This window comes from Echiichthys vipera (genome assembly GCF_963691815.1).
Source record: "Echiichthys vipera genome assembly, chromosome: 14".
NCBI classification, from domain to species: Eukaryota; Metazoa; Chordata; class Actinopteri; order Perciformes; family Trachinidae; genus Echiichthys; species Echiichthys vipera.
The window spans coordinates 28584124-28611241 of NC_139839.1; the positions used below are offsets into that span (position 1 = coordinate 28584124).

The following is a 27118-nucleotide window of genomic DNA, read 5'->3' on the forward strand; positions in this document are numbered from 1 at the left end:
GGTTGCTAGCTGTGTGTGTGTGTGTGTGTGTGTGTGTGTGTGTGTGTGTGTGTGTGTGTGTGTGTGTGTGTGTGTGTGTGTGTGTCTGTGTATGTGGGTGTGTGTGTCAGTGTGTCTGAGAGAGAGAGGTTTGACCAGTATCATATTAATATTAATATTATGCAATAACAATTCAATAATATTAAAACTAGTACTTACACTATAGACGAATGCGATGAAGCCTCCAATGCTGTGGTGGCGTCTCCCTCCAGTATGCGCGCGATTGAATTGATGTACTTTTTATTATTTAGCATTACTTTTGACATCGATGTCTAGGAAGTTGGAAAGAACCTGTGCAATTCTCAGCTGCTCCAACAGCAGTGGGAACAGGGGCGGCTGGCCCATAGTGGCCGATAGTGCACCGCCCTCCTTCAGCCACACGAAAAAATATATATATGTTGCCGGTCTAAGTCTTAATAATAGACTTTATAAAGGTCTTAATATTATTGTCCAGTCAGCAGCCTGAATATCACTCTCCAACCAGTACCCCACCCCCTTGGGGCAATTTCAATCAGATTGAAAATCAAACTGGGCTCTCATAAATTTACATGTTGGGATAATTCTTTTCAAATTTTGGACCCTACAATGCATTTTTATGGGCTTAGGGAGGACTAGCCCAAACGTGATTTAGTCATATGCACTCATGTGTGATCAGACCACACGTACAGAGAGCGAAAGCGCAGTGAGAGTGAGATGAGATCGAAATGCCGAACAACTGAAATTCCATTATTTCATTGAGGGAATTCAGTCTTCAAAGCAATATAGATAAAGAGTTTTAAAGAATTAGGACCACCCTGACCAAATTTAAATATCAAGCAGGTGTCAACAAAAGCGGAGAAAAGCTGGTACAAGCGGAAAACATGGCTAGCAGGGTGTGAAGTGTTCTGCTACCCCTGTGTGCTAATTCACCTTGATGGCGCAGAGACAGACACAGTCTGGACAAAGACAGGTGTCACTGATATGCACCACTTCTCGGAAAAGGTGAAAAAACATGGACAGCTGCCTAAAACTTTCGGCCTTTGGGAGAGTAAACACTGCAACACAGTTGGATGAGAGCTACAGGTAAGCTGTGCGGCGTCACAACCATGAGGTGAGCAAAAACCGGCATATCCTATGCTACCTTATTGACTGGGTAAAATTCTGTGGCGTGTTTGAGTTAGCTTTGTGAGGCAAGAATGAAAGCAAGGGGGATGAGGTGTTTGAGGAGCACCTAAGAACGGCCAAAGTATTTAAGGGCAAGTCAAAGACAGTGCAGAATGAGCTGCTGGATTACACGGCATCTGTCACCAGGGATCTGTGGCAGTCTAAGCAGATGAAACCACAGACGTGTCTACACAGACTCAGTTGGTGCTTGTGCTAAGATACATGGACAGAACACATGCTGTGCAAGAACGGGTCTTTTTGTCTTTTTGAATTTGTCCTTATCTTGTCACGACTGCAGACTTGTCACAACTGCAGACTATCTTTGTATTGGCTCTATGCAGTCAAAGGGAGTTTTTGATGAGACAGAGAGTTGAGAGACAGCAGAGGATCCACCGCCTCATGTAAGGGCATGATCCTTTTACTCAGCAGAAAACTGCTCGCTGCTGTCGACTGCTGAAATAGAAATGTGCCCACTGCAGGCACAGCTGGTTTTTAAAGGGAGTGGGAGATGATACTGTGATTAGTTTCATTCATGTTACACCCCAAACACACCCATGTCTAATGAATAGACTAAATTCAACCCCTTTGCCCTTGTGCTTAAATTATGCACCATCAAACTAGAAAAAGGGTTGGGAGTTGGACATGCCCTAAATGCACTTGCACCATGTACTTCAGACCCTGTCTAAACAGGGTCCTAGGAGTGTCTCTTTCTAACATTTCTGCACCACCATATCACTTTTATAATGTTGATGCACCAAACATAACTCAAAGATACACAAAGACTGTAATGCAGTAGTAGTGACAGCAGTAATGATAGAATGAAACAAAAATCATTAACTATTTACTTAACTGCCACTAATGAAAGAGGCTGTTGTGGAGTTTTGTTTGTTTGTTTTTTTTGCTAATGAGCTGACAGCAAGGCGAGTTGAACACATGGATGAGTGCATGTGTATTATCTTAGTGTCATTCAAAAATTGTACCATTTGAAAACTGATAGAAAACTGTTTTTGGACAAAACCGCAACACATGAAAGTGCAATTCAACCAAAACTATTTCACTGCAGTGAAACCCTGGCAACAGATTTCACCACAATATCAGCAAATATAAAAAAATATATATATATTATAAAATATGATTATCATAAAATAAGTATTTTTCATAGAAAGTAACCAACTACAGGTGTAATGGAAAGTCTAAATGCATTGACTACAGTTTGAAGGAACTAATTTGTTTACTTCAGCAAGTCAGTCACATATTGTTTTTAAAAAATACATGAAATGCAGCGCTCTTTTAAGATAATAACATAATGCACAGTAAACTACAATGTGAAACTGTATTAAAGTGCTGGAGAAAATAAAGGAGATATTACAGCATTTTTTTTAGGAAGCTCTAGTTCAGTCTTTAACGCTGTATATTAAGTATCAATAACCTGCCACATCAGCGAGGAAAACTGAAGTGTGGCGCATTTCCCCCACCTAAACTGCCCTGGTACCTGTTTGCTGGAGCCATCCTGGTGAAAAGGTGTGTTACAGAATTTGACCTTGATGACTGCTTTCATTTGAGGACGAAGCACTACAACTAGACTTCCAAATGTCCCGTTGTCGTAACTGAACACATTCACCCGCTCAGACTCCCTCTGACAGAGCAACAGGGCTAATCTTTACAGGGGATGCAGCTCAGGCTGCTTCTACTTATTGCATTAGAGAGAAGAAATACTTTAACCTCCTCTGTTAGGGCTGTCGCTCATATGTGCAGACTAGGTGTGATACATTTGGATTTGTCTCTGTATGTGAACAGAGCTGGCATTGCTAAGAACCTATTTGACAGATTTACTCAAAAGCCTGCGATACACTGTGACCTTGAAGCTTGCCTGTACCTGACCACAACACATTCTGCTAAGTCCTTTTGTGACATGGCGGCTAAATATCATCAGATCGGTTCTTGGATTTCACTCAAATGAAATAAGGGCTTCATGCAGATTAATCACTGATAAAAAAAGGTAGTTAAGAAAGCATGTTTTGCGGCTAAAATGTCTTCAGTGGCTCCTTTTAAATTTATTATTTATTTACTGAAACCAAATGTATTGTCACCTTTTCTACAGATAAATTTCACACTTTTTGCTTTTCTGAACAGCACATAAGTGTCAGGAAACCAAAACATACAGCAGCAAGTACTTCAACGTATTAACTCAAATAACATATAGTATGTTGGGATCTCATATAATCAGTAACTTACCACCAAATTCTGCATCTTATGAACAGAATATGCAGAGAGAAATCCATTGACATCACTGCTAAGGATACAAGGTGAATATTTTACAATTATACATGTGTTTTCTTTAGCCTGTGCATTTAAAATCCTTCAGTACAGAGGGCACTACTGCCACATTGTTTTACAACTGGAGGGAGAAAGACAGAAAATGCACATCTAAGGCACAAAGAGGAGCTTCACTCTGAAAATAGATTCTGGCTGACACTTAACTCACGTAAGACTTTCAATGTCAGCAAACCTAATTTGCAGAGAAAATATTTAATTTCCATATTAAATGAAGCTCCTAATTACAAAGGAGCAAATATCTAACCGTCATGGTTACACAGATTGGTCATTCCCTGCATCACACACTTATGTCATATAATCCATTATCTAATTTATTTTTGTGAGCTCAGTGTTGTTGGGAATATGGAGCTACAAATTTTATAGTTTGAATATGGAGAATGAGCTGCACACCACCATCTAGTGTCTCAAGATCGCGGTCGCAACAACAAAAAATAACTGGTTGCCAGGTTGGTCAGACCCAGCTCAGTAGCCTACAGGAGACCGGAGTCTATTTCAACCTGTTTGAACCAATCCCCTCCGGCAAATCACACCATAAAATCAAATATTGCAGAGGAGTTCAATTCAGTTCAATGCAATTTTATTTATAGTGCCAAATCATAACAAAAGTTATCTCAGGACACTTTACAGAGTAGGTATAGACCACACTCTATGACTTGAAGTTTGACTGACAGTTACCGTTAGCCGTTAGTGTTAGCCGTTCCAGCTAAGTAATGATGAAAGTGATGTTAGCGATCAAGCAGAAACATAGCCATTTGGGCATGCGTTTTAATGCCGTTGAACTCCTTTTTCTCAGTCCATGGAGTGAATGCTTGGCCTATATTGACTCTGGTTTTTGCCCGCTGCTGGGACAAATGACGCCCCCTTCACTGAGGCTCCGAAGCAGCTGCAAGATTGGCAAACTCCATTTCACCCAGTGCCAGCCTACAGTAGCTGCACCCAACAACAGACAACCCTGGCAACCAGCAACGCCCAATGCTATTGGCTGCTACAATGGAAACAGAACGTGACAGAAAGTCATTGCCAACATGAAATGGCAATGGTTACCAAAGTGCAATGGGTGACTTTGTGTTATGTACGGTGCCAAATCAATAAAAGATCTTACAAAGCCAATGGAAGACGTGCACATTCTATAGACACAGAAAGAATGTATGGCTTCCAGAAATAACTCACCTCAGAGGTTTTGGCACTGATCTCTCCCTTCTCCATCCCGCTGAGTTCTGTGCTGCTCTGCTCCCTCTGCTGGGGACAACAAACAGGTGCATAAGTAACTCTACACCAGCACACGCAAACTGTAACACATTGACCTGGAGAACAAACAGCACATCAGATAAACCATTTATCCAGTCTATCATCTAATGAGTATTTCATAGCCTGACTGCATTGTGGATAGGCCTAATTCAAGCCATCTTGTAAAGGCTGGTTCACTGAATGAGAGGAACAATGAATTTTGAGTTTGGACAGTATGCACTGATATTTGCCTTACATTAAATACAACACAAATACAAAAAGCATTGTATAGAACAAAATGATCTTGGAATACGTCAAAGGCTCTGACTTCGCATATGGTAAATAATTCTTATATTAATCATCTCAATTGAATTGTTGACAGTTAACCAACAAATACAAATTGTTTTAATCTAAATGCATAACAATAAAAGGATACAGTTGTAATGCTTATGCAAGAATTGGCACTGACAGATAAAAGGAATCATCATTGGCTGGTATGTCTGTCTGCTGCTTTGGTAAGTCTTTAATTAAGCTTGGATAGCGTTAGCCTATATGTGCCTGTGGCAACCAGAAATAGATCCCTAGCACACTACACTACATACTACAAACCCTGAGTACACGCAGGCTTGCTTCATCCCTTCTGTTTATAGCAGCAAGCCCTTCTGACTTCCAATACAACTTTTCTGCTGATTTATTCAATTTAACAAATAAATAAGAACATATTAAGTTACAAAACGTTTGTGTTGTAGTCATTAAAGGTATAATACGTAATATTATCATAAAATATAAAATAAATTAATAGAAAAGTAATCACTCTCAATCATCACTTTTGACCTACTGTGTGGTGGGTGCCATATGCCTGGATTTACTTATTTTCTTCTTATTTTGAGATGTGTACAAGGACATTTGTGAGTGTGGGCAAGGAGGCACCCAACCCACATGGGGGTTTAACTCCCAGCCAATAAGAGTGTGCAGCGCTCTGATTCCAAACCACCTCTCTGTGACGCCCTTCCCCCTCAGTGTCTCATACTGACATATAGGGCACAAGGCAGTGTCTGTTACCAACACACACACACACACACACACTGTCAAGAGTCGGTTCTGTCAGTACTCTCCTCTCTCCCTTTTGTGTGAGTTTTTCTTCCTCTATCTGTGTTTCCCTGCATGTGTCTCCCTCTTGTGTCTTGTCATTTAGGTCCGGTAGGCGTGTTTTCCCCAAGCTGCAGCCTGTTACACTGATCACCTGTGGACTACTTAAACCCTGAGTTGACAGGCATGCAGCGCCGGACCGTTGTTATCCTTCCCTTGGTAAACTATTCCCCCCGGATTGGCATTCCTTACTCGTTTGTGGTTTTCACGCTCCCCTCGGTTAATATATTAATTGTTGCTTGTCTTTTGTTTTCTCCCTAGTTTCTCGTGTTCCTATTTCCTCGTCTGTTTCCCTGATCGTCCGTCATTTCCTTGTTCCTGTTTTCCTCGACCGTCTCGTCCCAAGTTTTCCTGTTACCCTGTAGTGTTTAACGTTTTTGTTGTAGTTTATATTAAACAGTTGTTTGTACTTTTATTCCGTGTCCGTGTCTGCATTTGGGTCCGGTCTCTTTGTGTTATCTCCGTACCGTTCACGACACACATTAATGCATGTTACTAATTCAACTTCTTCTCCGGAGTTGTTTGTGCTTTGTCGTCTCTCTGGTCTGATCGTGGTGGTGCCTGCTGCCATGGTCCTGCATGACGCTTCCTGATGCTATTATTACTATTACTCATACACTGTATGTTATCATTACCAGTTTTATAAATTATAATATTCAGTCGTATTTCTTATTTTATCGCAGCTGTTACTATTGTATCGCAGCTATTACTACTACTCATTACTCATCGTGACATGATGGAGGCTGACCTCTCATTCAAGGTCAGTATGTGTGTGTCGACAATTGTATTTCGATTTTTTTGTAAGCTTTATTGAAGCACATTCACCTCTCTACTTCCAGTCCAACTGTTACCCTACCAAACCCTAACCCTAACCCTAACCCTCCCAAATCCACACACCCACACATGTTCCTATTATTGTCACGCGGGTTGACGGAGAATACATGGGGGATGGGACCCAAATGCAGACACGGAACTCAGGAGACGGTATTAACAAATTTAATAAAACTTATTTACAATAAAGGTGCACCAAAAACAAAGGAAAAACAAGAAGAGAACTGGTACAAACTGACACGAGGAATGGACACAAGAGGACAGATACGCAGGGAGACATCTGGGTATGTTGAGGGTATGATCCGGCACCGAATGAGGCTCAGGACCGGCTTAATATACAGAGTGGCAGGTGATCCTTGTTAGCATTGATCACCTGCCACTCTGTATATTAAGCCGGTAGGAAAACAAACTCAAAACCGCCGCCGACTGGAACTTGTGTCGGACCGGACCGCCGACTGGAATCTGGTGTCAACCGGGCCACCGGCTGGAACTGATGTCGACAGGGCTGCTGACTTGAACTGGTGTCGGACCGGGCCGCCGACTGGAACTGGTGTCGGACCGGACCGCCGACTGGAACTGGTGTTGGCCGAGCAGGATGCCATGGTGGACGGAAGGAAAAAAAAACTAAAAAAACCTGAGGTTCTGCTGGAACAACGACTAAAAAGGAGAGGGAGACTGTCCTGATCCAATCAAGACAATTACACTTCCGCCCTTACTACAAGCCTGACTCAAGTTGGAAGTTCCTGATTTCCAATTAGAAGTGAACTGTTGGGGACGATTTGGGCCAACAGACCAACCGCTGCCAGCAGCATCACTGACATGGAGGCTTATTTACATTTAGCCTGCGAATGTCGCCACAGACACAGATATTGGAATATTTGCAAAGCAGCAGTGCTTTCATTAGTGGGTCATATGATCAATCACCATTTTTTAACTCACAATTTGATAGATATTACCTTAAAAGGCAATTAACTAGATGAAAATCTTATGGACTACAACTTCAACTGCAGCTGTTTCTACTATTCATATAACTGGTATATTGACTTGTAAGTTATATTCACATCACAGTAGATACTATTAAAGTTAACGTTACTTTTCTGGTTGCTTGCATCCCTTGGACTGTCTGTGTGTCTTTGTGTCTGTCTGTCTGTCTCTGTCTGTGTCTGTCCATCTGTTTTTTCTCTCTTTCTCTCTTCTTTTCTTCCTCCCTAACAGATGTCAGTCCTCCGTAGAGCTGGGTCTGTTCAACCTCCCTTCCTGTTAAAGGGAAGGTTTCCATCGCTACTGTGTGCACAATGTTGCTGGATAAATACTTTATATAGATATTATTATTTGGCCGAGGGGGCTGGGGCAACGTGATGTGTGTGGCTCCCAGTACCAGCGGTGCTGAAGACGTATAACAAATGTTACAGTTCAGTCTAGCCATTCATACAGTCCTATAACATGTAGTAATGCCCAGTTGGTGATTAGTTACCTGTCCATGAGATGGGAGATGTCTTGCGTTGCTTGATGCCTGTCACACCACGGTGAGGAATGTCCTGTCTTGGGTTTTTTGTCTTGTGAATTTCATATTTTTATTTTGAAAAGTAACTCTCCTCTCGTTTCAGGTCACTTGCCCTTCCTCTTGTGTCACCGGTCTGGTGTCTCCCCTAATCTCTGATTGTTTCCACCTGTGCTCCCTTCCCTGGTGTATATATTGTCTTTGTCTTCCCCTTTCTCGTCGCCAGAGTATTTCGTCGTGTCATGAATCTCCAGCCTTTTACAGCCTTGCCACAGAGTTGCCTTGTAATTGATGAGTATTGCCTTGCTTGTTTTTCTGTTTCCTTGTATACCTCTGACGAACAGTGATTTTGATTTTGATAAAGTTTTTGGTCAGTTGCGAACCCTTTTTGTTTTCTAGATGGTCATAGCCTTTTTGTTTTGTTCCTCCCTCCTTGTGGAGCGCTTTGATTTTGTAATTATTCTCAGCACAGTGTAGAGTAGATCATTTTATAGCCTTTTGTCCTTTTCCTCCTCGAGAGCGATTGTCTGTTGGTGTAACGTTTCTTAGTTTTTTCTTTATTAGACCAGTGTAGTGTTTGTTTCTGGTTTCCCCTCCTTCGGGAGCAAATTTCAGTTTCTAGCCCTGTTTATTGTTTTCTTGTCTATCCTCTGTCTGTTGACGAGGTAGAGTTTAAAGCCATTTGGTTGTAACTTCTTCTGAAGGAGATACACGTGTTTCAGAATAAAAGCCTGTCATACTCGTTCTTTGACTACATCTGAGTCCTCATTTCGCCAGGCCTGACAATGCCAGTGGCTGTAGGAAGAAAGGTTCATGTCTTGGTTGTTGCTCTTAGACAAAAGAGGACTCAGATCGCCCTTTGTTCTGCTCAGTTGACTGGATAACCGGTTGGTTAACCTTTTCCAGTGATCCTACACCATACAGGCCATTTTCAGGGCCGAGGGACAGCGGGCAGCTGGTCCCTGGATCCGGCAGGAGAGTGTCGAGTTAAGTGTGGAGATACGACGAGGGTCCAAGGAAGAGGAATCCCAGAGAGAGAAGGAAGGGGTGTCCTACACTTTTATAGACACTGGTGATGTCATCACCAGAGGTCAGGTTATCCAATGAACCAACAGTTTGGGGTCCCTTGGACAATTCACACCTGGGTGTGACCTGTGGGGGAGAAGGTTGCATGGCAGGCCTTTGTTTCAGCAGGCTGAGGCCTTCTTTTCCCCTTTGTCTGAGCAAGGCGTAGGCCTTCTCATAATCGAACTGAAAGTTCACGTTAATCCAGAAATGAACAATCATCTTTGGGGTGCCGGTTGCACCTACATATCCCCCCGATGTCCTTGAGACTGCACCCGATGTGCGGTTTTAAGGGCATCTTTCACAGTCCATAGATGTACATAGTTCATTTGTCAGTTCATTTAGTGTCTGCAACATTTTTGGGCAGTTATTTCACCAACTGGGAATTGGCTAAACACTACTAATACCTCGACTAGGCAAGAACAAAAGTTACAAAACAAAATCTAATCATGACAATGGCACTATACGAAATACATAATAAACATTGTGTCTCAGCTACTCTTCAGGTTAGTGAGAACAGAAGTGTTAGTTATGTAAATGTATTAGGGTGAGATACATATGAGATGCAGCTGTCAATTGCATGATGACAGGTGTATGACATGTGTGTCAATCATGAAATGTGTCCTAAACTAGTGTTACTAGTGTACTAGTGAGCTTATTACAAAATACAAGGAGCTGATCCAAAAGTATTTGCAAAGTTTGTACAAGGTGTTAAGTCCAATTACAATTTGGGTGTTATTGAGTTTGTTGCGGCTGCTAACAAATCAAAGTTTACCAATTTAACTGTAAGAAAAGTAAGGGTGCTGAGCTTGCATTAATCTTACTATCAGTACAGATGGACTGTAACCTAAAGAACCAAGAGGAGCGAACTCTGGAGCTCTGTTGTTTGAAGTTCTTCTTAACTCGTGGCTCAGGGCTGTAACGCTGCCTGTAGCCGTGTACAGAAAGACACTCAGAGGCGCTGTCACTGTCGGATTCTGAGCAGAGATGCTGTGGGCATCATCTAAGCAGTGGTTTGGCAGGTCATTATGCTGGCCCAGAATCCCCAAATATGGCCTTCTACAGCTCCTGCTGGCAGCTAGCGGACATGGCGTTTACTCTCTGCGTCCCTATTTTGTCTTTTGCCCCCCCCCCCCCCCCCCCCTTTCGATCTGTTCTGAGGGTGGGGTTCTGAGACAGAAGGTCTGTGTGACCTCAAGGTTTTTGAGCTGCTGGAAGCAGATGTTGTTTCCCTTGCTTTGCAATTGACAACAGTTTCCCAAGCCCCCTGTGCTATTTTCCTAACCTCGTTAAGAGAACGGTTATCTTTTCTTGTCTCAAGAATAACGTGCGTACGTATACAAGGATGAAGATTCTGCAAGTACAGGGACTTAAAGGTTGGGTTCTCTTCTAAGCCTGGTGCATTCTTTCCTTGAAAGTATACGTGTCTCAAACGTCTATAGTAGTCTCTGGGACTCTCTTGACGGGAATGTTTAATTTGACTAGCTGCAACCAAAGAAGTGATTTCGTCTGCAGTAGAAGAGAATTCATCTGTCAGTGCATGACGAAGCTCATTGTAGTCATTTCTGACTCTGGCAGGTTGAGACTGTATAACCTCTGTGTTGCATTGGGCAGGTCAATTAGATTTTGATCTAATTCCCTAAAATGGTCCTCAATGTTATGATCGCAGTTGTCTGGATCAAACATGTCCATATCTTTAGCCAGAAGCTCAAGCTCTTCAAGGCGGGGACATTGTGAGGTCACCGTTTGTGAAGGCAAGACTATGCTAGCTCTGTCATCACTCTTAAAGTGATGCAGTGAGGAGGTGGAGCAGGACTGAAATTTCCTGGTCTGCTGTGGAGAGGGCGTTAATCTCTCATTGAGGGAGAAATTTGAATTTGAAAAGCCAGAATCAGCGTGGCTGAATGACTTTGGTGGGGCAAAAGTTTCTGATCTAAGCCCTAACAGTTCCTTTTTGTGGGAGAAGAGCTCTGACTCTGCTGAGTGCAAATCTTCTAAATTACGCAGGACTTTGTGATTTGCTATCTGAACTTCACCAGTGAGACTAGCATTTTGAGCTTTAAGGGATTCTATCTCCTTTTCTAATGCTGTTTTGCTCTGACAGACAATGTTAGTTTGCCGGTGAAAGCTCAGGAGCAAATATCTCAACACTGACCCATTAGATGTGTCACCGAGAAGGGAGTCTATTTCTTTACTGCACTCACTTAAGTTCAATGTGTTAATGAACTCACGATAGCCAGGCTTGAGGCTCTGTGCTAGGGAAGAAATTAAATTCTCTACATGTGGGTTCTCCATTGAGTTAAAATGGAAGGTGAGATTAAAACTTGTTGTCTAGTACAACAATGCAGTTGTTTTGGCTCTGGTGTTGCTTGGCAAACACCTTGTGATGTGACTTGGGTAGTACACTAGCCTAAAACAACAGTTTCTCTGGTCTACACTATGTGGGTAGCTTGCTTCCTGCACAGGGAGGGGCAGCAACAGCACTATGTGATTCTAGGACCAGAAGTCACACTAACTGAGATGGCAGTCAGTCAGGGAATAATATCTGTAAAGTACTACTCAAGCTGAGACACATGGAAGAAACAGCTGGGCATGTAACTTTATTTCACAGGGGCTGGTAGCACACTGTGGCTCTATCTATCTCCACTCAGGTTGAAATGCAAGGCAGTTCCAACAGTTCAAGCTCTCTGGTTCATAGGGCCGGGGGCACGCAATGAGTTAAGGGGAAGGAGCACTTAATTTAGCAACAACTTATGACAAAACTCGTTAGATTGCATTGAATATGTGATATTCCAAATGCTAAACCAAACTTGAATAGCTAGCAGCAATAGTAAAATCTTAAGGGTAACTATCAGGCTTACAGAGGTTATCAATATTCTCAAATCACTTTAGCTAAATTTGAAGAATTAATCAAATAACACCACTTTATACTTGTTTGTAAGTACAGCTAGATGTCTACTCCTGTGGAAGAGAAATGGGGTTCAATGTAACGACTTTTGGAAAATTTTGGATGAAAAACCCAAATTTGTAAAATGTAAAAAAAATATGACGAATATTAATATCTCACAATTATGAATTATTGCCAACAGCCAACATAACTAAGCCTCACACTGGGGGCACCAATGTAGGTACTTCAGGTTAATTGGATCAAAAGTGTGACTATCAAACGAAATATTTGAAAAACAAAATTAATAAAGAAAAATTACTAAAAATGAATAACTTTAATTTATTAAAAAACTTCACAAGGAAAACCAATTAAATGTAGGGCCTTGACTCACGTTCAGATTATGAGATTGAGTATTCTCAATAAATTTATCGTTAATCAAGTAAATATTAGTTATCACCATTAATTATCAAAGATAATAATAAAACTTACTCTAGTTAAACCAGAGTTCCTCGGGGCACCACCGTCATAGACGGAGTGACAACGAATATAAAAGTCTCATTAAATATATTAAACTACTAATTAAGGGTTGAACACCGATAAATGTAATAGTTTAATCAGTTGAAGGAAAAGAAGTTATTTTCTTAGTAGAGGCTGGCTCATTCATCTTTGTGTAATATTAAATAAACAGACATATTGTAAACACAAACATTTATTAACAAAAAAAACACAATGAACTAACTAAAGCTAGCAGCAAATGTGTTTGTGTGTGAATGTATGTGTGTGTGTGTGTCTTTGTTGAAGAATTAATAATCATGTGTTAGCGTGTGTATTAGTAATGATTAATGAGAGTGTGATAATCAATGATTGAAGAATGAATAATCATGTGTTAGCGTGTGTATTAGTAATGATTAATAAGAATGTGATAATTGTGATTATTAGGTATGATCATTTAAAAGTGTAATAGTGATTATTAGTCCAAGCTCAAACTTTACTGCTTCCAGCAAAGCACACAAACTTTTGACTCAAGCTTTTCTGCTTTCTCCAAAAGCCCACAAACTTTTGGCAGTCAGTCAAGGTCACAAAGACAATGAACTAGCCAGCTTGCACAAACGCACCTGGCAAATAGTTGAGATTATACCAAAACAATACCATATAAGGAGAGAGGAACAACCATATAAGGAGTTAGGCTGTAGGGAGGATGAGAATATGTGCTTTTTCACAGATTAAGAAGACGAGTCATGCCAAACAGATGAAACCCCGATGGGCGGGGGTTGAAGATGGAGGAGCAGCGGCTGCTTCTTAAATAAACATATGCACGCACAAGCGGACACATAACCACGCCTTTGTAACAAGTTTATATGCTGGAGCAGATAGAATAGAGATCAGAAACTTCTTGCCTCTGATCATGGGTACTGTGTTGCACACAGTTACTCTAGATAGAGAATAGAACATTTCTCCAGACGTCTGTTACATCCGATGTCCCTCCTGCTAATAAATGCCTGCTGGCGCACTAAACTGCCAATGACTCTGCTGACTCCAGAAAGCCTCCTGTAGAACTTGAATTACGCAATATATACTCTGTGAGGTCCCTCTGATTTGACTAACGTATTGTGTGTAAAATTCCTATAGTGTGTGTGTGTGTGTGTGTGTGTGTGTGTGTGTGTGTGTGTGTGTGTGTGTGTGTGTGTGTGTGTGTGTGTGTGTGTGTGTGTGTGTGTGTGTGTGTGTGTGTGTGTGTGTGTGAAACAAAGAGTAGAGGTGGGGCTTGGACCCCTGCAGGGATGGTGTGAACATTTAAGTTACACAAAAGCCAGCAGGCTGAAGACGTATAACAAAGTTACAGTTCTATCTAGCCGTTCATACAGTCCTATAACATGTAGTAATGCCCAGTTGGTAACTAGTTACCAGTCCATGAGATGGTAGATGTCTTGCGTTGCTTGATGCCAGTGGCTGAAGGAAGAAAGGTTCATGTCTTGGTAACCCTAACCCTAACCCTTAGTCAAAAGAGGACTCAGATCGCCCTTTGTTCTGCTCAGTTGACTGGATAACCGGTTGGTTAACCTTTTCCAGTGATCCTACACCATACAGGCCATTTTCAGGGCCGAGGGACAGCGGGCAGCTGGTCCCTGGATCCGGCAGGAGAGTGTCGAGTTGAGGGTGGAGATACGACGAGGGTCCAAGGAAGAGGAATCCAAGAGAGAGAAGAAGGGGTGTCCTACACTTTTATAGACACTGGTGATGTCATCACCAGAGTTCAGGTTAGCCAATTAACCAACAGTTTGGGGTCCCTTGGACAATTCACACCTGGGTGTGACCTGTGGGGGAGAAGGTTGCATGGCAGGCCTTTGTTTCAGCAGGCTGAGGCCTTCTTTTGGCCCTTTGTCTGAGCAAGGCCTAGGCCTTCTCATAATCAAACTGAAAGTTCACGTTAATCCAGAAATGAACAATCATCTTTGGGGTGCCGGTTGCACCTACAACGTACAAGTTATGGAGATGAAACTTTGAACTTTGGTTCAGACTGCTGCACGTAAGGGAGACACCAAAAATGATGACATTCAGGCGTTCCCTGAACCTAAGTGAATCTCTGGATATAGGCCACGCCCATTTCAGCTTAGACTTTTTTTTTGCATGATCACAATATATGCAAAAGCTACTTTTTCAAACTCCTTCTAGGCCAAGAGTCCGATTAAGATGAAACTTGGTACAAGTAATGTTTGGATGGTCCTGACCAAAAGTTATCAAAATAACTTCAATACTCTAATAAAGGCTGAAGTTATAAAAGGAACAACTTTTTGTAGATTACAGGCAAAACAGGAAGTGCTGCGTATCTTCCTCAAATTGTGTGGGATTGACACAAAACTTGGTATTCTATTTTGAAATGTAGGGTTTCTTCTAGTCTGACAAATTAGTTAAATGGTAAGGATGTCCTCTTACCTTTTCTTAGCTGACAGTTTTGGCTGTACTCCAGCTTTCCTCAGAGCTGCTGTTTTCTTCCGGGTATGACGTGTTTTATGAACAGCAGCTGACAGCTGACCGGGCCGGGAAACTTCAAAATAAAGTTCCCCGACCCGGTTGTGTCCACCGGGGAAAGGTAAGATGATATCCTTTCCATATAACTAATTTTCTGACTAGAAGAAACTTCAAAATAATTTTCAAAATGGATAAAGAAGATATAGGAATTTAATCGATCTACTTGGTATTCTAGTTTCCTATGTCTTACTGAGGCCTTCTACAAAATTTCACACCAACCAACCACTAGGTGGCACTGTAATGCAGAATTCCTCATATCTTAGCAATTATAAGTCAGATTAATAAGAAACTTAAATCAATAGTCTCTGATGCTCGTCTGAGGCTTTGAGAAAATTTGACATCAATCATCCGGGAGGTGGCGCTGTTTTGAATATTACTCATACTGGAGCATTAACAGTATAAGTTATGGAAACAAAACTTTCAGGGCAGGTATAGACTGATACTTGATGATTTTGTACATCCACATGTTCTCTGAAAGGCACTTAATCTTGGGATTTAGACCACAGCACATTTCTGCCTAGTATTTTTGCACAAAATTGCAAAAAATGAAAAACCTATTTTTTTCGAACTCCTCCTAGGCTGAGAGTCCGATCACCACAAAACTTTGCAGGAATTATCTTTTAATCATCTTGATGAAAAGTTATCAAAATAATTGTAATAGTATTAATAAATAAATAATAAATAACAACAACAAAATAAATAATAACATGTGTATTTTAACATTTTATTTATATATTTTAAAATGTATATTGTACTCATAACAGGAATAGTACAGTATAGTCTGAATAACAAACAATATCTACTTATTCAAATACCTACACTTTCTTTTTCAGACTACAATATGTGCTGGGTTCAAGCTGCGACTTGGCCCATGGACCTGCAGGTCCAAATTGCATTGCCTCTGCGGGTCGCCAGGTCCGAGTTGCACAGGACCTGGACCCTGTTGATATCTACTTGCAGGTCTAGTTATCATTATTATTGAAGATAGTGTTACTTGTTGCTGCTCATGGAGGAATTGTTGGGTCGCTGACGGTCTTCACCAGCAGATATATACAGTATATATAATTTAAAAAGTGCTATGCATCAAACTAATTGGTCTAACTTAATACCAGGGCTCAATGTGGAAGAACAAAGTAAAAAATGTACAAATGTCATTGAGAATATGGGGCATCATTTCACAAAAAATCCAAGGCAAAAAAAAAATCAAAAGAGGTAACTACCATGGTTGAACTCTGACCTATTGAAACTGATGAAGGAGAGGGATCAACGAACGCACATTTGTTATGCTGCAGAATGAGTCTACCAAGGAGATGAGAAAAGCGAAAGCAAATTTCTTCATAAGTATTATTAATGACGCATAAGGCAATACTAAATTAATTTGGACCCAGCTTCAGAAGCTCATGGGGTCGGATAATCTAAAGTGCAGCATCCAATTAGAACAAAAAAACAAAACAACTGTAACTGCTAAAGTTTTTAATGAACATTTTATTGATTCTGTAACTGAGATTACAGAATGCTTCCCTCAGACATGTGAATCTCATACCTGTGAATACACCTTTTTCTGTTTTCTAACATTAATTCCAAGGATATTAAAGGTCGCAGAGAAGTGGGTAGCAGAACAACTTATCTGCCATTTAAACAACAGCCCCTTCTCATTATATCCCATGCAATTCAGTTTTAGAGCCAATCATTCTAAAGACACTGCCAACTGCCTCTTACCTCTATTGTGGACAATGGAGGCACTGTTGTGGCTGTATTCTTGGATCTGAGAAAAGCCTTTGACACTGTAAATCAAAAGGTACTCAGTGCTAAACCCTCATTTAATTTCTCCAATGACGCCTCAAATGGTCACAGTCATTTAAAGAGCAGAACTCAGTGCATGAACATCAACAATCAAAAATCTAATGCACCGGATAAACTGACTGGTGTACCACAGGTAAACTTCTGTTCAGTCTCTACATAAATTATCTGCCATCTGTGTGCTCTGATATAGCGATTCAGCTTCATGCTGATGATGCTGTGATTTATACGCATGGCAGCAACAAACTGCAGCAAACTCACTAATGCACTGAACTGCATCACAACTAGGCTAATCCAATCATGTCTTTAACTAAATACATCAAAACAGTCTGCATGTTCTTCTCAAAAAAGCAATACTGCATTCCTGACATAACGCTTTCTGGAGAAAAATTACAAGTTGTCTCTGAGTTTAAGTACCTAGGCCTTCTGATTTGTTAGAAATTCAATGACTACTGATGCAGCTATGTTATATTGTATATGCATGCTATGATAAAGTCACATTTCACATACTTTCTGACCAGTTTTGCACAAGCCAATAAAACAACACTTAAACCACAACACTTTATAAACAGACCCTCAAAGTCCTGGACCTGAAGTCAAACACCTACCACCATTGTCTTATTTTAAAGAAGTATAAACTTCTGAGCTCGGACAACATAATAAAGTATGCCAATATTTGCCTTATTTTTTAAATGTTGCATAATAAAGCCCCCCCACCTCTTCAACAGTGTACAGTATCACTCAGAGGTCAGATACAAGCCGGACAACCAGAGGCCTGCCCAGAGGAGACTGTATAGTACCGTTTAGAAAAAAGGCCCTTTAGCCAATCAGCATTCTCAGTCATATCTCATCTCATCTTCAATCGCTTATCTGAGGTCGGGTCGGGGAGATATAATCTTTCCACCGAGTCGTGGGTCTTCCCCGAGGCCTCCTCCCAGCTAGACATGCCTGGAACAACTCCCTAGGGAGGCGCCCAGGGGGCATCTTGAGGACAAGGCTTTGAACTCCTTCAAAGGAATAACCCAGAGCCATTAGTTCAGATATGTGGGTTAAAATCAAATCAAAAGATGTGCAAACTTTCACCGAACATATAAACTCAGTGGACAGAAACATCAAGTTCACCAGAGAAGAAGTCAAGGACAAAAGTTTGCCTTTCTTAGACTGTGACGTCCATATGGAGAATGACAGGGGCCTCCACATTGGGGTATACAGAAAACTCACTCACACAGATGAATATCTACTGTTTGACTCCCACCAACCCCTGAAACACATGTTTGGAGTTTTCAGAACCCTGCAACACAGAGCTGATAACGTACCCACCAGCTCACAGGCCCAAGGGCAGGAACGCCAGCACCTGAGAGGCGCCCTCACAACTTGTGGTTACCCCAGCTGGACCTTTGTGAAAAAGGCAGCTGCTTCCAGAAAAACCAAAGTAAGTCCAGAAAACACTGCATCCCTGTGTATTTCAAACCCAGTAACACACTCAGACAGAGACTAGAACATCCCAAGGACAAACCACCACACCCACAAAAGCAATTTGGTTTATGCTGTCCAATGCAACGAGGAATGCCAAGATCTCTACATTGGAGACACAGAACAACCACTGCATAAACGCATGGCCCAACACAGGAGAGCTAACTCCTCAGGTCTGCTGTCCACTTACATCTCAAGGAGAAAGTCCACTCATTTGATGACAACAATGTCCACATCCTGGACAGAGAGGACAGATGGTTTGAAAGAGGAGTAAAAGAAGTCATCCATGTAAAAGTAGAGAAACCATCTCTAAACAGAGGAGGATGTCTAGGACACCACTAATTTCCAATTTACAATGCGGCCATTTAATCCCTTCCCAGGAGATTCAATAATCTAACCTCAAAGATCAACTGTTCACAAATGGCCTCCTTTGAGTCCAACGACCGTCGTTATAACCAAGTAGAGCACTAACGAAGTCGAAACCAACTTCCCACCAACGACTGTCACTCTAACGACAGTCGTTGGCACTTGGAGCACAAAGGGTTCCAGTGACATCATCAGCCTTGTGAAAGGTTAAATACCTGGATCTCCACACCAGATAGTTGGATCAGTCCCAGCCTGGTCAGATGCGTAAGGGCGCACTCACACTGTCCTTCCGCAACGCGCCCCGGGCTTTAGGTTACTTGTCCCCCCCTCCCTCTCCCCCCGCTGGCCAGCCCGTTTGTACTCACACTGCCTGGGCCTCGCGCAAATGCTTATTGCCTGCCTATATGTCATCATGCCGTAACATATCACACGCATTGATGACGTTATCGCGATGCGTCGCTTTGTTTAAAAATCTTTCCATAGACCTCGGAAATTTTGTGCGTATTGTCCGTTTTTGAATATTTTCATCGACCAAATCTGCAGTAAACCCTCCACCCCTCTGAATCTGTCCCAAGTGTCCATTAGGATGCCTAATAATGTCCACAAACATATTCACCCCAGATGATGCAGTGCCTCTCTGCAGCACTTCTGAAGCACAGAGCCTCTTGCGTATAACACTAGCACTAGAAAAAAATCTGCCGAATGAACTATTAAGAGTTGATGAAATACTGTCGTGGTTTAAATTCAATGCTGATTTAAAAGTAGTTTTCACATTTAAGTAGTCATGTAGGTTAACACGGGGTCAATTGTAGATGAATTGGATTTGTTGAGAGAACGGGTCAGTTCAGCAATAAAGGCACTAGTTAAATGACAATGACATGACATGCCAATAAATAAAATAAAATATAGCACATATTATACACTCTCTTATACTGTCCCTTCACTCTCCTGTTGTTTCCCTTCTGTCTGTGGTTTGCTACAGTGTAGGAAAGTTATATTATGGATGGAAGTTCTCTTTACAACCACAAAAGGCAAGCAAGCACACTAAGTGGCATGATCTCTCTGTCTGACTGGCAACTCACAGCGCCAGGTGCATGTCAGCGCTTTTGTCTGTGTGGGGAAAATGCAAGCAAATGTTGCAATGATACTATAGGCAATACTTGACCAATCAGATTCTTAGCCATGGAAACCCTAGGGCTGCAGGATTATTTTCATTAAAAAATAATGATCAAATGATCAAGTCGATCATATAAGATTATTAATTATGATTATCCATTTATTTTTAGGGACAAAATATTTTTATTGAACTTTCACATGTGCTGATGTACAAATGTTTCCATCAAAATTCCATCTCCATCTCCCTGTAGCAAAATATAAATAAAATTGTACCCAAAATGGATGAGCTTTTCACCTTCTGCTCCAGACATTTGATTTTCTTTTTGTGCATTATTTTAGATTGGCATTTAACTCTGACTAGGGTAGTCCGGCTCTTAGGTGTACTTATTTTGTTATGCACAACATTGCCGCAACATTCAAGTTTTCACCATTTCAGTTGCTACATGGTGTGTGCAGCAGCATGACAGCTCCTGAAAAATGAAGCGAAAACTTTGGATCGCCCCATGGTAACTGGCTGTTAGATTAGGAAGCACTTGATCATTATTTTAAGATGTCAATGACAATCATAAGATGAGATAAACTTTGTTGATCCCGCAGGTTACAGCAGCTCAAGTACTTACGAAAGAAAAAAAGTGACTCAGTAATTAAAAACAAAATAGAAATAAAAAATAAAATAAGATAAAAAATAGATATATACTATAAACTCCTTTCACTTATACAGATGTATACATACCGGTTAAATTGCACATAATCATTTAATTATATGACGCCAAAAATAGCAATCACAATTAATATTCAATTAATTGTGCAGCCGTAAGACATCCCTATGGCAATTGTCATTCAAAATGGAAAGGGAAAAACTACTTACTGATAAGTTATTGTACGTTACATGTCAAGTCTTGAAAGTATCACTGTGATTTAATTTTGAATTACTGATCTAAACTCTTCATAGATTTAATTTATACAAATCTAACAAACAACTTAGATACTGTTTATGGAATGTATTTATTACTTATTTGTATATTTAAATAACCCCTATGAACCCTGTTAATTCATTTGGAAGGGACCATCTGCCATCTCATTATTTGACAGGACTTTAACCTTATCTTCAGAGGGCTGTTTGTGGTAACAGAATGGGGGATATAACAGAAGCATACTGCTGACCTTACGGTGAGGTCATCAGTCTCTGAGGACGATTCTAATATCCTTCACTTAACCCTATCTGGGTACTTCTGGATGACCTCAGCAAAGTGGTTCTAAAGCTCCTGCTGTTACAGAGTGGCTATTTTGAAAGCTACAAAGACCTTGTACACATGTTTTGTTTGGAAATGTATATTCACAATGGCAGGTATGATGCATAAGGGAACAGTGTGTAGAAAAAATAGGATTACTAGTGGATTACTAAACTGTTCGGTCCCATTCCAAGTCAAACATGCTATTAGTAACACGCAGGATGTGTACAGACCCAAAGGTCTATACTCACACTGGCCAAAGGTCCCCTACAACCGATAAGCAAAAACAAAAGCTGCATCATTCAAGGACTATCTATAACTTATTTAAAATGTATTTGCTAACCTCAAGTTACGTCAGTGATATAGTCAAACAACACCACAGTGGCAAAGCCCCAGGGACTAATGAGATACATCCAGAAATGCTGAAAGCTTTGGGTTGGGAGGGGCTGACTTGGTTGACACGTCTCTTCAACATTGTGTGGAAGTCTCGGACAGTGCCAAGGGAGTGGCAGCCCAGGATGGTGGTTTCCCCGGTTTAAAAAGGGGGACCAGAGAGTCTGTGCCAATTACAGGGGTATCACACTACTCAGCCTCCCTGGTAAAGTCTACTCCAAGGTGCTGGATAGGAGGGTTCGTCCTATAGTCGAACCTCAGATTGACTTCACTCTCGCAAGGATCCTGGAGGGGGCCTGGGAGTATGCCCATCCGGTCTACGTGTGCTTTGTGGATCTGGAGAAGGCATATGACCGGGTCCCCCGGGACAGGAGTATGGGCTGAGGGGGTCACTTATCAGGGCCATCCAAACTCTGTACACTCAAAGCGAGAGCTGTGTCCGAATTCTCTGCAGTTAGTCGGATTCGTTCACGGTTGGGCTGGGCCTCCGCCAGGGCTGCGCTTTGTCACCAATCCTAAAGGCAGAGTTTTCCAGGCAGATTTTTTGTAATTAACCTGAGTTACTCAAGTAATTGTTTCAACCCTACTAATGGGTCTGTTATTTAAAATGCTATACTTTAAGCTTCAAGCAGCAGAAAGAAGACCGCTGCTTCTGACAAGACATTATGCTGTTCAGCTGACAGCTCACCAAAGCAGTACATCTCCCTACAGTGACTTAGAGGTCTATTTAAAGGCTCTGAACCTCGTATTCAGCATCTCTGCTGATTCATGCTTTGATGCTGTTACTGCTGCTGCCTGCAAGAAATGTCTCCACCTGCTCTACCTCTGCACATTTGGAATGGCTTCAGAAGACAACCTAGTCATACAGAATATTCTTCAATCCAGATGGGTCAAAGGTTTTGCTGGGCTGATACACTGTGAAAGACTCACCTCCTCCAATGGACAGGCAGTGAGTGCAAGCTCAGAGTTTTGTATAGAAACACTTTTCTCCCACTTGTCCGCCATGTGGTTGACCTCCTCCAGCTTTTGTTCACAGCTCTTCTGTGTGTTCAGCAGCGTTACGTCATAGAACTCCTGGATATCTGTGGAAAAAGAGATAGTATGTGACTCAAGTGCTAGTTAACTTCTCCACACATAAAATATGACATGGATACCAGTTAAACCTCAATTAGTGCTACAACAATTGTACAATACATACAAATTATAACACTGAGATACTCTCATTTTGATAAGGTTAGGTTTTGGATATGAATTTCAATTTTCTGAAAGCAGCCATGGTTCTTATGAAAATGTTAGTTAAATGTGCAATAATGGAAACACAAAACTATAAACTGCTCTTCCAGAGGTTAAAAATAAGAACAACCTTTTAAACTATTTATATATATACAGTATCACCCCAATTCCAATGAAGTCGGGGCATTATGTAAAACGTAAATAAAAACAGAATCCAATGATTTGCAAACCCTTTACAACCAATATTCAATTGAATCCACTACAAAGACAATATATTTAGTGTTAAAACTGATAAACTTTTATTGTTCTTTTGCAAATTTTCAGTCATTTTGAATGTGATGCCTGCAACACGTTCCAGAAAAGCTGGGATAGGAGCAACAAATCACTGGGAGAGTTGAGGAATGCTAAAAAATATATATATAATGGGCAGGGCGTCTGGTTTGACGTTCTTGCTGCCTGGAATATAAGTCAGGGAGAAGTTATATCGTCCGAAGAACAAAGCCCACCGGGCTTGATGAGAATTAAGTCTCTTTGCCGTCTGAATGTACGACAGATTCTTCTTGACGGTCCAGATCCCAAACAGAGTCTCTGTCCCCTCTAACCAGTGCCGCCACTCCTCTAAAGCTAACTTGACGGCCAGTAACTCACGGTTCCCAACGTCGTAGTTTTCTCTCTCTGCCGGGGACAGCTTCTTGGAAAGAAAGCACAGGGGTGAACCTTGTTATCCTTCACTGCTCGTTGCGAAAAAACCGCACCCACTCCCAGGTCCGAGGCGTCCACCTCCACAATAAACTGGCACGAAGGGTTGGGCTGGACCAACACAGGGGCGGAGGAGAAGCGCTTCTTAAGAGTCTGAAAAGAATCCTCTGCAGCTGATGACCACACAAAGGGAGTAGTAGGAGACGTTAATCTGGTCATTGGGGACACCACCTGGCTGTAGTTCTGGATAAATTGACGATAGAAGTTAACAAATCCCAGAAAACGCTGTAATTGCTTCCTGGAAGAAGGCGTCGGCCACTGCTTGGACCGTTGGCGGATCTGCCTTCACATGCCCACTCTCCACAATGTACCCCAGGAAAGTCACAGACGAAACATGGAACTCACATTTCTCCGCCCTGAGGAACAGCCGGTTCTCTTGTAAACGCTGTAGGACTTGGCAGACATGATTGACGTGTTCCGACACGTCCTTGGAAATGGTCAAAATGTCATCCAGGTAAACAAACACAGATAGATAGATAGATAGATAGATAGATAGATAGATAGATAGATAGATAGATAGATAGATAGATAGATAGATAGATAGATAGATAGATAGATAGATAGATAGATAGATAGATAGATAGATAGATAGATAACTTTATTTATCCCCTAGGGGAAATTAGGTCATCGTAGCAGCGGTACAATACAATCAGAAATACAATATATAAAATACAATATAAAATACAAAATATAAACTACAATAAGAGTACAGTATCGCACATTTAAACTAAAGACTAGACGGGCGAGGGAAACAGAAACAAAGAAACAATTATTAACAAAAACAATCAACACGGAGCGCAAATGCCGGAACGGACCAAAAACGGCAGCCAACCGACGAAGACGAGAGACATTGTCCAGGCTTCCTGTAGCAGGTAAATGAGTGCATCATTAACCCCAACATGGGGCTGATATGCAAATTGTAGGGGGTCCTGTGATGGGCACACTAGGGGTCTGAGGTGGGAAAGAACCAGCCTCTCCATGACCTGTGAGAGGTCAGTGCAATCGGCCTGTAGTCATCCAGTGCCACAGGATGTCATTTTTTGGGCACTGGAACAAGGCATGATGTTTTCCAGAGCACTGGCACTCTCTGAAGGTGGAGGCTCAGGTTAAAGAGGTAGTTGAGAACTCCGCAAAGCTGGCCGGCACAGGCCTTCAGTACGCGAGGGCTGATGCGGTCCGGTCCAGCAGCTTTTCTCTGATTGAGCCTCTCCAGCTCTCTCCTCACCTGGCTGGCTGGGATGTTAAGTCCAGACTCGGGGGTGGGTGGTAGTGCAGAGTGGTGACTGCTGCAGAAGTTTGTAGGCAGCAGTGGGGGAAGTGCAAGGGCTTTGGGGGAGGGGGGTGTGAGACGGTCTGTGGTTGGGGCCAGCAGGGGGGTGGGGGAGGGGGAGCTGAGGTCGAACCTGTTGAAAAACAGATTAAACTTGTTCGCACGTTTTTCATTTCTCTCAGCTGTTCCTCCTCCTCCTTTTCTCTGGAAGCCAGTAATCTCACTCATCCCCCTCCATACATCCCTGGTGTCTCCAGTTTGGATTCCAGTTTTCTTCTGTAGTTTTCCTTGCTCTCCCTGAAGCTGTGTTTAAGTTCTCTCTGAACACGCTTGAGTTCTGCATGGTCCCCTGACCTGATTGAGTAGGGCCTTCAGATCGCTGGTAACCCAGGGTTTGTTATTTGGGTAACAGCGGACCTCTTTGCTGGGGATGGTGTTGTCTATGCAGAACCCAATGTAATCAGAGACGCAATCACTGATGCCATCAATGTCCTCGCTGTGTGGTTTGTGCATCCCAGTCAGTGGCTTCTAGGGCACCCTGCAGTGACTCCATGACCTCAGGAGACCATTTACTCACAGTTCTTACTGTCACTGGTTGCTGCTGAACCACAGGCTTGTATGATGGAGAGAGCAGGACGAGGTTGTGGTCTAACCTTCCCAGATGAGGGAGGGCAGTGGAGCTGTATGCCTCTTTGACATTTGCATACAGCAGATTTATGGTTTTTATTGTCCCTTGTTGTGCATTTGACAAACTGGTGAAACGTTGGGAGAGTGGATGAGAGAGAGACGTTGTTGAAGTCACCTGTGATGATGACGAATGCTCCGGGGTGTTTCGTCTGTAGTGCCGCGGTCGCAGCGTTGATGACGTCACACGTCCAGATGGCGGAATGTAAACAGTTATGGTGATGGCGCTGGTAAACTCCCCTGGCAGAAAATATGGACGCAGTCCGACCGCGATGAGCTCGATGTCTGGGCTGCAGAACCGGTCTTTCACGGAAATGTGCACGGGATGACACCCCTGTTGTTGACGAGCACGGCGAGCCCTCCTCCTTTCTTCTTGCTACTCGTGGTGGTGTCTCTGTCGGCTCGGACCGTGTGGAAGCCGGGGATGGCGATCGCTTCCAGTTCGTCCATCTTATTTGCCAGGGACCTTATGTTTCCAGTAATAACTGCCGGGATGCAGGGTTTAAACTTCCTCCTCTGTTTAACGCCTGCTCTGCAGCCTCGCCGTCTCCTCCTTAGCTCCTTCGGTACTGTAGGTCTCTTCCCGATGAAGAGGGTTTGGGGCCCCAGGGCGATCAGCTGGTCGCGACTGTAAACAATGCCGGCTGTAGAGCAAGAGAGACCAAAGCATGAAAAAGCTAACTAAGAGATATCCAAACCGTTGGATAAACATCTTGATGTGTGGACAGTGTGTGGACAGTGTGTATCCACAGCGCAGGGTACAGCTAATAAATAGAAGAAATATGCTAAAAACACAATAAAAACTGAATAAACACTACAAAATACCAGGAGTTGCTACGATAGGCTGCCACTAGCACGGCACCATCTTGTCAGAAAGCGGTTCAACATGTAACGGAGAACGTCACGTTAACTAAGGCCTGGAATACAGCAGGGGCATTAGTTAGTCCAAAAGGCATCACCAGGTACTCGAAGTGGCCTAAGGGTGTATTGAAGGCGGTCTTCCACTCTCACTCCCTCCTTAATCCGCACCAGATGATACGTGTTGCAGAGATCCAGTTTGGAGAACACGGTGGCGCCATGCAGTGGTTCAAACGCGGAGTTGATCAGAGGTAATAGGTACTTATTTTTTACAGTCATGTTGTTCAGACAGTGGTAGTCAATACATGGTCGTAAAGATTTGTCCTTCTTGGCCACAAAGAAAAAACCCACTCCCAGTGGAGAGGAGGAAGGACGAATAATCCCCGACTTGAGGGAATCATTAACATACGTCTCCATAGTGTTGTGGGAATTTTGGATATTTGTAATTCATAATCATAGTTTTGTCAGGTCAGACACAGTTCAGTGTCTCCTCTGTCTCACCTTTTTAATGGATAATGCAAATAGCTAACTCATGATGGTATAATGGCATATTTGTGCATCTGTACCCTGTGTTAGAGACCTTGTGATGAGAGAGGTTCAGAATGTTCAGAATTGTAATGTCTAAGGCATGTTTTTGTTTGGTCTAAAGACGTCACCCAACCAAGGCTATTGGCGTCCTGTCCCTCTAACTAAAAGACTGTGCGAGATTTGGCAAATTGTCATTC

General features: G+C 42.2%; 1 protein-coding gene across 2 annotated transcripts in view; it reads right to left on the reverse strand.

Annotated features, from left to right (window-relative positions):
• dlg2 (discs, large homolog 2) overlaps nucleotides 1-27118 on the reverse strand; it is a gene marked incomplete at its 5' end in the record, with an annotated part of 390565 nt that overhangs the window by 268985 nt on the left and 94462 nt on the right. For both annotated transcript variants that reach the window (XM_083926483.1, XM_083926482.1), the window contains 2 exons: nucleotides 4690-4758; nucleotides 22520-22671. In XM_083926483.1, coding sequence (XP_083782609.1) covers nucleotides 4690-4758; nucleotides 22520-22671 — 221 coding nt within the window. The remainder of the gene's footprint in view (nucleotides 1-4689; nucleotides 4759-22519; nucleotides 22672-27118) is intronic.